General features: G+C 33.2%; 1 protein-coding gene across 4 annotated transcripts in view; it reads right to left on the minus strand.

Moving 5' to 3' along the window:
- Positions 1-12,616, minus strand: part of ARHGAP29 (Rho GTPase activating protein 29) — a 67,027-nt gene that overhangs the window by 52,018 nt on the left and 2,393 nt on the right. Inside the window, exons 2-3 of one of the 4 annotated variants that reach the window (XM_086717601.1) lie at positions 12,382-12,452; positions 9,374-9,610 (exon numbers count right to left, since the gene is read on the minus strand). The exons of 1 other annotated variant lie outside the window; for it this stretch is intronic. In XM_086717601.1, the coding sequence (XP_086573727.1) occupies positions 9,374-9,578 (205 nt within the window). In that variant the 5' untranslated portion in view covers positions 9,579-9,610; positions 12,382-12,452. The remainder of the gene's footprint in view (positions 1-9,373; positions 9,611-12,381; positions 12,453-12,616) is intronic. 2 more of the 4 variants (XM_086717600.1, XM_086717602.1) reach the window with 2 other exon arrangements.

A 12,616-nucleotide genomic window follows, 5' to 3' on the forward strand; every position in this document is an offset into this window, starting at 1 on the left:
TCTTGATGTTTCACAACAAAATCTACAGATATTAATACACTTGGGGAATGCTGTAAAAATACTTATTTTAAGATCTCAGGTCAAAAGAGCTTGATTGTGGAGTGTCAACAACCATCAATATTCAAAATTAGTGTTGGGTATTAAGCAAGAACTACAAGATACTAATGGCTTCAGTGCCTAAATAAACCAAGGTAATAAATTCTGGACTTGTCAGAGCCAAGGAAATTAAATATGTGGAATTAAATATATTTCAAAACTATTATGTTTTTCAATTTTCTTAGTTTTAATTTCTAACACAATAAATAGTAACAGATACAGCCCACACAAACAAAAATCTTCAGGATCCTCAATAATTTTTAACAGTATTAAGAGGTCTTAAGAATCCCTACCATGGTTTTTCTTAAAAATCACTGCAAAACATTCCAATAATTGTTAACATAAATGTTTTATCAACTTGAAATTCTTTTTTTCCTATAAGGAAGCCTTTATAAATAGATATTGAAGTTGTTTCAAATCAAACTATAAAAAACAGTAACTGAGTTCTTTAGTAATAAATTTCAGAAGTGTCTCAAATTACCCTGTAATTCCAATTTCCTGTAACTGAACACTTTTCTGAAGCCTATAAATCAACAGAAATAAACATGATAGCTACTTTTTAGAAATGTTAATTACAAGGATTCATAAACTTTCCTGAGTAGATGAGTCAACTACTAGAACATCAGTATGTCCTGATAATACTTCAAATGGGACTTAATAATTTAGCAAGCTCTTAATTATGTATTATAAGTGGTAAAAAAAAAAAAAGTTCCATTTTTACCAAACGTTCTTTCCCCTTATAATAGACTAAAGCTATCTCATGTTATTTTTATGAAGCAAAAAGCCTCTTAAACTGAAAATACAACTTTGTAAAAAGGGCTTAAGGAATTTAAGCAGCTCTTTCACCAACAGTACTCTTCCCACTCCACACCCCCCCACCGCCCCCCAAAAACAGTCGCAGTAATGAGCAAAGCAAATGAGGTTAGTAACTGTTCTTCCCCAATACAAAAGAAAGCTGTAAGTGGCTAATTGGTGTGATAGAAAATAATGGATTCGGGGGGGGGGGGGGGGGGGGGGGTGCCTGGCTGGCTCAGTCAATAGAGCAGGCAACTCTTGATCTCAGGGTTTTTCACATCAGGTGTGGAGCCTACTCAAAAAAAAAAGAATAGATTTAGATCAAGAAACCTGGGTTCCAATGCTTGATCTTCCACTTCCTTGAAATAACCATATGCAACTAACTCTTAGTTTCTCTAATCCCTGATTTATCATCCATAGAACAGAATTAGTAAGAACACTGTTCTAGCTACTTTGTTATTGTGAATGTCAAATAAATGAACAAAAAGAAAACTGTTTTACTGACTTAATACACATAAATAGCTATTATTTCTGTTAAACCTGTAAGCCAAACTAAATACCTTTGACAATAGATTTGTCTCACATAGAACTACATTCAACAAATACACTTACAGCAAGGTCCTACAATATTTTGGCTAATGGAAAAGAGACCTTTAAGTTTCAATTTCATTTTACATGTAAATTCTAAATTAATGAATTAACTAGAAATAAAGTTATTATTAAAGATATATTTTATATTTCTATTTTTATCACGTTATAGTATTTAATTTAGTCATATAACTAAATACAAGACCATTTTTAAGTTTTATAGTGCCCACATTGTAAATGTAATGAAATTTATACTACAAAGATATTCAATATGCAGTATTATAACATTCAGCCAAAATCTTAATACTAGTTATCTAGAAGAGTAAAACTCCTGTATCCCAATGTTTGCTTGTTTATCTACCATCCCTGTAATATGGTAATTTGAATTTTAATTTATCGTTTCATTCATTTGTGCCACTTATTTTCGGCTTCACTCAGCTTATCAAGTGAAAACAGATTAGCTAGCTCCATTTTTTGGTTCTCATATATTAACACAATACCACAGTGTTTATATTGCAAACACTTCATGGAAATGCTTAAGTAAATAAATGAAAAAACCATGGTGTTTTCCTTGATTTAAAAAAACTGACAATAATTTTTAAAACCAGTCTTGTTAATTCAGCTTAACCTCTGTGGGAAAGCAATGAAAACAAGGAGGAAAATAAGTTTCAGAACATATCACTAGGAAACTCCCCTTTTTTGCTGTAATGACTTCTGAATTTACATGATAAAAGCAAAGCCTGAACAGCAGCTTTCTTTATCCAGCCACTTGGGGATTATAAAATAAATAGCTGGCGTTCAAAAACACTCATTCTAAGAGCTTTACAAATATGAACTCTAATGTTCACAACATCTCACTGATGTAGGTACTATTATTTCCTTTCAACAGATGTAGAAACTGAGGCACTGAGAAGGTAAGTAACTTGCTCAAGGCTATATACAACCAGCAAGTGTCAGAATGAGGATTCCACCTCAGTGTTCCACCTCTAGAATTGTGCTCTTGATCACTAGGATACATTAACATGATTAAAGAAGTTACAGCTTAATGACAGGTGATCTGCAGTCTGTAACTTCTAATCAAATATGCCAGTTACTATTATAAACGGTGTTAAATTATATAAACCATTCTAGGCAAGTGCAAAAAACAGTCTCCTAAGAGCTGGTACATGTGTCATGAATGAGCTACCTATATTTCACACTTCATTCCTCAAATGTTCACTTCTAAGTCATAACCTATCAACATTTACCTGAACTTCTCCTAAGTGCTATCCATTAGAAATCACTTCTGGAGAGGTTTCCTTCTAAAAGAACACAGTAGGAGGACATATCTAAGACTAGCAACCTAATGTTTTCAATATTTCACAAAATTTCTGGCACAATATAGAGGATGAAAGTTAAATATTAATATAAATATTAAGTATTAAGTTAAATATAAATATTCATCAATGGTAAAATTAACACTCATTGATATTTGTTGAAATAAATTTACACATTCTCCTATATATTCACCTGAGGAAATCTTAATTAATCAACAAGACAGGATTTCAATTGAAACTCTGAAAATTTATGCAGAACTTCCCTGTCACGACTGAATGTATTAGTTAATGGCATTAATTTTTTAAGTTTATTTGAGAGAGAGAGAGAGCTCCCCTGCGTGAGCGAGCAGGGGAGGGGCAGAGAGAGAGGGAGAAAATCCCAAGCATGCTCCATGCTGTCAGCAAAGAGCCCAACGCAGGGCTTGAACTCACGAACTGTGAGATCATGACCTGAGCCAAAAGCAAGAGTCAGACGCTTAACCCACTGAGCCTGAGCCACCCAGGTGCCCAAGCATTAAACTTTTTATCTAACTTCTCCTATTCAAAAAAATTTGCTTTACAAAGTTAACATAACTCTTCTGACTCAAGTTCTGCCAAATTCAGGACCTACACAGAATTCATCAGAAGTTATCACTTATAAGATTCAGTTATATTTTTATAAAACAAAAGTGATATACCCTTAAATTAGAAAGTTCTTTTTTAATTAGAGAACTTTATTTGAAACAGATGATAAAGTTTTATCTTCCTTTCTAGCCTATTTAAAGAACAAAACAGGGGCGCCTGGGTGGCTCAGTTAAGCATCTGACTCTTGATCTCGGCTCAGGTCAAGATCTCACAGTTTGTGAGTTCAAGACCTGCATTGGGCTCTGCACTGACAGAGGGGAGCCTGCTTGTGATTCTCTCTCTCCCTCTCTGCCCCTCCCCTGCTCTCTCTCTCTCTCTCTCTCTCAAAAATAAACAAACATTTGAAAAAATAAAGGACAAAACAAAATAAGGCACCATTGTCACAACAGTAAACTTTTATTAAAATCCATTCTTAAAATAATGTTACATAATAAAGATGTAAGAAGTATTAGACTAACTACTGATTTTCCTTAAAATATATTTTACAGTGGCAATGGACCCTTCTAAGTGCTGAGTGCAGAAAAATTAAGTAATTTGCACTATTCTTTCTAATCTAATTAAAAAGCCTTGCACCTTTCAAAATCACTGTTGAACCTCCTTGAATGGTGTTTTACCTGGAAATGAGGAGGTATGCCACAGAGTTTAAGATTATTCTATGAACTAGAACAACACTTATGAATCTGTTCTTTGGAATTCAGAACACATTATTCCTCAGGGGGACAGCTGTGAACTTGAAGTAGTTTATACAGCACATATGTTAATCTGCAGTGTTAAATATAAACACAGACAGTATATGTATAACAGAGTGCATTCAGCATTTTAATATAAAATGTAAAATTTGGCCTTGTAATTATTCATACTGCACCTTAGTAGCACTGGATAGAAATCTAAAACTTCAAATTCCACATGTGCGACTTATATAAGAGAAGAGGATAACCTCCTCCTGGAAATAAACAGTGGTCAGAGAAGCAGCAAACTCTATCAGTCATCCTATCTAAGTATGTGTTTTCAAAGTCCTCTGATGTCGCACATTAAACTCTCCATTTTTATTTGTAAATAAAAAGAGCAAAAACAAACTGCATACCTATCTTTCATATTACCACAGAGCTCTTTGGTAGATGCTTATTTCTGTCATCAGTTCCTCAACAACTATAACAATATGAGTTTCACATTCTCACTTGGGAAATTTTCACAAATACCACACTTAAGATAGTTATCATAAAATTCACCTTTAAAAAATCCTATAGGGGCACCTGGCAGCTCAGTCGGTTAAACATCCGACTCTTGGTTTCGGCTCAGGTCATGATCTCACGGTTCATGAGTTCAAGCCTTGCACTGGGCTCTGTGCTGACAGCATGAAGCCTGCGTGGGATTCTCTCTCTCCCTCTCTCCCTGCCCCTCCCCCACTCCCACTGTGTCTCTCTCTCTCTCTCAAAATAAATAAACTTAAAAACTTTTTTAAAAATAAAAATTAAAAAATTCTATAGACTGGTGGGAGGCAGATGTCCTCTAAAATGCATTATATAGTTTAAAGACATATACTTAACTGTCTTCTCTAGCTCTGAACTCTTCAATATTCAGAACAATGTAGAATCTCCAACTCCAATCAAATTTTGGGAATCACAGAATTATAAAACTGATAGCATCTGGTATAGCACCTCATTCTTAAATCATTAAATGACTTAAACCATATTCTAAAACTAGTCAGTAGCAGAACAAGGCCTAGAACCTAGAAAATGTGATTCTCTTTCCGGAGCTCTTCTGCCATCAATTACTGACAATTTTTATCAATTTGTATAATTGGGCTGGAAACTGATCTGCTAGTTCAAATCAAAGAAGGGCATGAAAGCTATATACTTCAAAAGCAACTTAACAGGATTCCAAATAGACTAAGAGTTCCTACTTCTAGGTAAAATTTTCTTAAATTTGCTCTGATAACTTTTTCTAGGTTTCTTTTAATGCTATAGAATTAAAAAATATTTACAGTTCAAGAATTCATCTGAATGTTTTTGAGATTGATAAAGATCAAATGTCTATGCCAGCACCATCCAATAGAAATTTCTTCAATAGTGTAAATATTTATATCTTCCACTGTCCAAGATGATAGCCACTAGCCACATGTGGCTAATAAGCACTTGAAATGTGGGTACTGCAACTGAGGAGCTGAATTTATGTTAATTAAACAGCCACATTTCTAGAGATTACCATATTGGACAGTGCAGGTCTAGATAATCTCCACTAAAAACAGAACTGGTTGATGAAATAATGAAGACTGAGTGGTATTTTTAAAGTACTTGCCATGTGAAGCAGTTGAGACACCAAGGAAAGAAACACCATTCTGCATTTATAACCTCCAGATTCCAAACGAAATCACTATATATCAGCAATGAGAGGTTGATGAAATCACACAACCTACGTTATACATACAACTCATCTGTGAAATGGGGCTAAAAGTACCTGTCTTTGGGGGCACCTGGGTTGCTCAGTCTGTTGAGCATCACTCTTGATTTTAGCTCTTGTCATGATCTCATGGTTCATAGGATTGAGCACCACATCGGGCTCTGCTCTCATAGTACAAAGCTTGCTTGGGATTCTTTTTCCCTCTCTCTTTGCCCCTCCTCCACTCATGCATGCGCTTGCTCTCTCTCTCTATCTCAAAAATAAACATTTAAAAAATAATAAAAATAAAATTTCCTGTGACTTAGTAAATATGGAAATAAAATGGAAATCACTACGTTTAAAAAAAAAAAAAAGGCACCTGCCTTTGTGGAACTCTGTGATTAAATGCTGTTTCCCTGTAAAATGTAAAGCACCATATATAATTAAGTATCATTTCTAGAACTAGTTTGAGAAAAAGGAAAACGTGGCTGTAAACCAATCACAAAGCTGTTAATCCAAGCCTAGCCTCAAAAATATGAACACCGGAAGCAACAGTCAACTGATTTTGCATATCATTGCCTCATGACAGGTAACGTATATAAAGAAAATGGTATTCAGATTAAACCAAAAAGTGATTTAACTGTATACCTACATTCTGTATTCTTAAAAGCTAACTTTTCAGCAATTTTAACAGCCAATTGATATGAATTAAAGGGTAACAATGCCAATAATTTGGCATCCTTCCTCTTAAGGAGGCAAAAGACAAAATATTGACAAGGCCACTGACAAGGCTCTGTCACTCCAAAAGGAAAACAGTGAAACAGCTCTCTGTCTGACCAGTTTACAACTGTGGTGGAATAAAGAATAGCAGAAGTCCAGGGAAATTTCTCAATACCCAGAAGACAAAAGTATGGCCCATGTCTAGTGTAAAGGTATATAATAACACCATATTAAATAATTACAGAATTTTAAACTTTTTATCTGCTTTCCTGAAGATTATATCTTGTGTGATTCTTATAATAATTCTGTTAAGGAATAGTCTGATACTCTAACAAGCTAGAAATCATAACCAAGATTAGACACAAACATATTATTATGTAGCATTCTTATTATATATAATGAGGTGAATTTATATATTTATATATAGTCCCTTGTTTAAGAAAAACAAACAAAAAAAGTTTCTATCGACTCAAAACTAGTATATTTCTGGATCTTGATAACAAGGATCCAAAGACAGAAAATAAATTCTTGTTAAATCCAAGGTTTATTTTGAGATAGCATACACATATCCTTTTAACTCTGATTGAAGAACCAAACATTAAAATCAATCCAAGGTAAATAATGAAAATTCTCTGGCCACAGCTCACTAATGACAGCGCTGGTTATCCAAAAGATGGTTTTTACATTTTAAAAATTAATTTACCAGCCATAAATGGCAAGCATTTTTATTATTAGCAATAAAATCAAGTATTTAAATTTTGAAGTACTGGCTTTCTTATTAAAAAGATAGTATCTTTACAAAATGTTAATACTAAATGTCCATAAAAACTTTGTTTCCATATGCCTCCTTTCATCTCAGGGGTTAGCCTCCTTTTGCCATATTATAAATTTTTCTCCTTTTTCACTTAGAATCAACTTTCAATCCTCTTCCTTCCTAGTCTCTGAATTGTCTATTCACAAATTAAAACTCACATTAAAAAAACTGAAGTTAAAGAGTTGTCCAATTTGTTTTAAATTACTATCATTTTAAATCTGTGAGAGAAGAGATAAATATGCAAGATCAGGATTTTTAAATGCTATCAATCCCCTGAGAACACAAATAAAAACAAAAATCAGACCTAAGAATCTTATTTATATTAATGAACATTTACTTAAATTGATACATTAAAGAAAACCATACTTTACCCTAAATTGAGGTAAATGATTTGTCAACCAAGACATCATTTTAAATTTCACTTTCAAAACTAACCCAGTTAATGAACTTACATCAAAAAGAACGACTCTTACTGTAAAATTTTCAAAACTAATTTAAAACAATTAACCCAATTAAGAACAAGCCTTTATTTAAAGCTAGGCTTTTTAAAATAAATGGCAGATAGTGTCATTTGGCAGAAATTTGTTCCCAGTATAATGCTTAAAGTATTTAAAATACCTTTTCACAATAAATTAAAACTTTATTACCAATGAATCAACTATAATTAGACTTGAAAATCAAGCTATTAAAATGAACAAGAATATAGGCAACTTATTTATTTATATATATATTTATACATAGTCTCAAAAACATGATTTATGTGACTGTTTTAAGGAAAATTCAAATACTAAAATTTTGAGGCTACAATTCAAGTCCAGTTATTTTGGGCATTTCAAATTGAAAAATTAGGTTAGAAATAAACTCTTAAAAGCAGCATATTTGTACTAAAAGCATCTTAGTACAAGATGTGATTTTATGATATTTCTAGAACATGTATCAGAAAATGAATATTTAACATATATACAAAAAATATTTATTAAACATTTATGTCTATGAAGCCCAAGGAGGTCTCATATAAATAAAACTAGTATCTTCATTCTCTACATCCAGATCTACCATTATGAATATGGAAATGAACTACTATTTATCACAAAAGAATAGGGGCTGTATCTTTTTTATCACTGCCATCAAATATGAATATAAAACAGGCATCAAAAGTTAAAAGACTTAGAGACTAAGATCAAGTTGGGGAATGCAGATGTGTGTAACTCTTTAGAAGAATCAAGTCTTGGGCTTCATTGTCCATTTCTAACTAGACAGAGAATAAATTCTGTGACTATCCCTTAATTCTATAATAGGTTATATATGGGAGGAGCACCTGGGTGGCTTAGTCCGTTAAGCCTCTGACTTCGGCTCAGGTCATGATCTCACCGTTCTTGAGTTCAAGCCCCGTGTCAGACTCTGTGCTGACAGCTCAGAGCCTGGAACCTGCTTCAGATTCTGTGTGTCCCTCTCTCTCTGCCCCTCCCTTGCTTGCACCCTGTCTCTCTCTCTCAAAAATAAATAAACATTAAAAAAATTTTTTTTAATAGGTTATGTAGAACAGCAAAACAGAATTGTGATTTTTGAGGAACAAATTCACTCAAATGCAGAGATTCTAGATTAAGTTTTAGGAACAATATAGAAAACTAAATCTAGGTATAAGTATCAAAAATGTAAATTATAAACATTAGTTTGCTTTTTATAGACCAATCAATGCACCGTGGTACCATTAACAAGAAGGTTACAATTTCAATGATCTAAAATTTTTCCATGTTCAAATGGGCCCAACTGCTAAGAAGCAAAGACTGAGTTTTGGTTTTTGTATTATTATTTCCTCACATCTACCAACGCTTCTATTATGTATTATACTATATCTAATAATAAAATAGTTTACATCGTAACACCAAACACCAAACATCTGTTGGGGAAGAAGCTGTTAATTAACTAAAGCAGAATACCCTGTTCCTACCACTGTGTAAGCATTTATCTGAAACTAGGCTGGCATTTAAAATTTTACCAACTATCCAGTAAGAATGCTAAGAGAAAATAATTGACAAACCTGAAAGAATAGCTTCTTTCAAATATAGTAACATATGCGAGAACTTCCTGATATCATTCACCAACTCCTTGATGTAATCCGGATCAAAAATGGAATTGGAACTTATGGACTTGAGCCCCATTTCAGGAGCTGTAACATCGGTAGAGAGTTGGCCTGATGACAAAACACGTTTTTTCTTTGTCTTTTTCTGTTTGTGAGCAATCATCCTTTCACGGAACAGTCAGAAAAACTGAAATCCTTAAGCAGAAGGGAAAAAAAAGAAAAGAGAGAAACACAAAAACTACATCAACCAGGGGAAACATTATACTAGGTTTTCACAAATAGCCCATAGCCCACCTAGTATTCTATTAGTAGTATTCTATTAACAACAACAAACACTGTACTACTGATGGCAGCAGCTTCCATTTATTAAGTGCCATTGATCTTGACAACTCTATGATGTGCAAACTACTGTTCTCTTCATTTCACAAATAAGCAACCTGAGTTTTGTAGGTGAAATAATTTGTCTCAGTTCTCAGCTAAAAAATCATGAACTGGTACTTAAAACCCAGATTTGTCTTGTTGCCAAAATCCATTCTCTTAATAACTTCCTCTTAACTCCTAGGGTACAGAATTTTTTAAATTGTAAAAGTTATTCTGAAATGTCATTTAGTAGAAGAAAATATTCTACCACCATGACATCAGCTTCAAAAATAAAGATGCAGTATGAGTTCTGAAAAAAGAAAAGACCTGTTTTCAAAACCCCCTCCCCATCACTTACTATGTGTATCGTGATAAACTGTTAATCCTCTCTTAACTTTGGTATGCTCATTAATAAAATGGGAATAACATTCTAACAACACCTACATTGTGAGATTATGGTAAGCATTAAAAGATACAATGGTATAGAAGTGTACGACACATAAAAGAAGTTCAATCATAGTTATTTTTCAGTAATAACGCTTACATACACACAGACACACACACACACACACACACACACACACAGATTTGAGGTTATCAATTTTCAGCAAGAACATTTTTTTGTTGAAAACAAGTTCTAAGGGTGTCTACTAATCTGATACACCCTAATTGATTGAACAAATAAATGTATGAATATCAGAGCAATATTTTTGTTAATTTCAGGATGGTATAGTAAAAACACAGTCTTTTGAAATGAGATTTAGACTTGACTTCTGGCTGAATCCTTTCTAAACATACAACCTATACAATTTGCTTACAGGCTGTGTGAGAATTAAAAGTGACCACAAAATTAAAAGATCTCATATGTTAAAACACAATCCTGGCACATAGTTGGAACTCAAGAAAATCTTAGCTTGTTTCTGCTTCATCCTCACATTTTACCTTTCCAGAACTGAAAGTCCTAATTTTGTTTGCATTTCTTACAATCAAAAAGGAAATTACTGGAGAAATTATGTTAGTTCAAGCATATCACTAAAGCATTTTACAAATATTTTGTCTTCAATATTTTATTACTTTCAGAATGGTAGAATTACTAAGGACTCTGTGAAACTTACAGTGGGAAGTTTTATGTAATATTCACTTCCAGGTCATGTGTAAGATTTATTATTGAATCACTTATTCTTTCCTATACCTCACCCAATTCTCTAAATTTTTTCCTTCCTCATCTACAGTATCTTTAATCTATCTACTTCTATCTATACTATCATACTAGGTAAATTTTGTGAATGTTTCTGTGCGGTATGTGTGTTGGAATGCATAAAACATATTCTAAGGAACCAGGTGATATACTCAGATGTTTTCTATGCTATCGCATTTCATTTTTTAAAATGGTGGCTACAGCCCACCAAATTGGTTTTATACTCATAATGGGTTATGACCCTACAACCTGAAAAACATTGACTATTTGACTCAGGATCCTGTCTATATACATTTCCATTTGCCTGGGGTACTCCTTCCCCTTTGTTTACTCATTCTGACCTCAGCTCAAAGATCATTTCCTCAAAGAAATCTTCCTGGACCACCAATACCCCTGTAAATACCACCACCAAAGCAGAATGGAATCTCCTCTTAAATGCATTCTAGCATCTTACACTTTTCATCACTGCACTTATCAAAGTTCAAATAGACTATTCATATTTTCCTCTCTAGACTATAATCTCAAGGGATCAAGGATTCAGTTTGCTAACCATGTGTTCTCAGCTCACAGCACAGTGCCTGGCATAGGAGGGATGATCTACTCAAAACTATTTGCAGAATAAATGATGTTGCAGAATGAATACTGGGTTTATAAATTTGTAAAGTTGCAATTAATTTTTACAGAAAAAAAAAGGTTAACTTTGGATTATTGCAGTAAAATCTGTAAAAATCTGTCTCTAAAACAGTATATTTCAAAAAAGAAAAAAACAAGTATGTAAAGCCAATAAAGGCAAGATCACACAAAACTGGAATCAAAGTTGGACTTCTACTCTTCTTTCTCTACTGTTGAGGTTTATATAAGGTTATATAAGGTTTCCCTACCTCTCTTAGCTTTTAAAGTTCTTTTATTAAATATTTTTGTTAATCTCAAATTATTTCTGAGAATGTGATTTCTACATTTAAGCTAGTTCCAACTTACCTAACATTAATCCTTAAATGTGTAGATAATTCTAAAATGAGCCTAGAACAATTTTTTAGTACAATTATTATATATGTCTTCCCACCAACACTAAAAACAGGACAGTACCTTGTGTGGGAAGCTTTCACAAATCACTAATTGAGAAGACAACTCCTAACATCACTTTTGCAGCTTACTTATTAAAGTCACTCTGATTAATTCTGACAGCTTTTAGTTTAGTAAAAAGATACTTATTAAAGACATATATCATAAATTTCAAATAAAACAACTCACCTATCTAAGCAATTTACCTATTTCACCATCTTCCCTTATGTCAAGTTAGTAACCCAAAGTTGTAAAAAGTGTTTCAATACTCAAGACTAAGAAAATCTATAAGCAAACAAAATGGGGGGGGGGGGGGACAAAGGAACTAAAAAGAGTTATACTTTACCTATATTCAGCATTATAGTGAGTAATGTACTAACTTTCTTATATATACTTTACTATTTTTCATACTTCAAACTGAAAAAAAAGGAAAGATGAACAAAGTTTATCCAAGTTTTTGTTTTTTTTTAATTTTTTTTTCAACGTTTTTTTATTTATTTTGGGACAGAGAGAGACAGAGCATGAACGGGGGAGGGGCAGAGAGAGAGGGAGACACAGAATCGGAAACAGGCTCCAGGCTC

Source organism: Puma concolor, chromosome C1 (assembly GCF_028749965.1).
Source record: "Puma concolor isolate L17-30 chromosome C1, mPumCon1.1.hap2, whole genome shotgun sequence".
NCBI classification, from domain to species: Eukaryota; Metazoa; Chordata; class Mammalia; order Carnivora; family Felidae; genus Puma; species Puma concolor.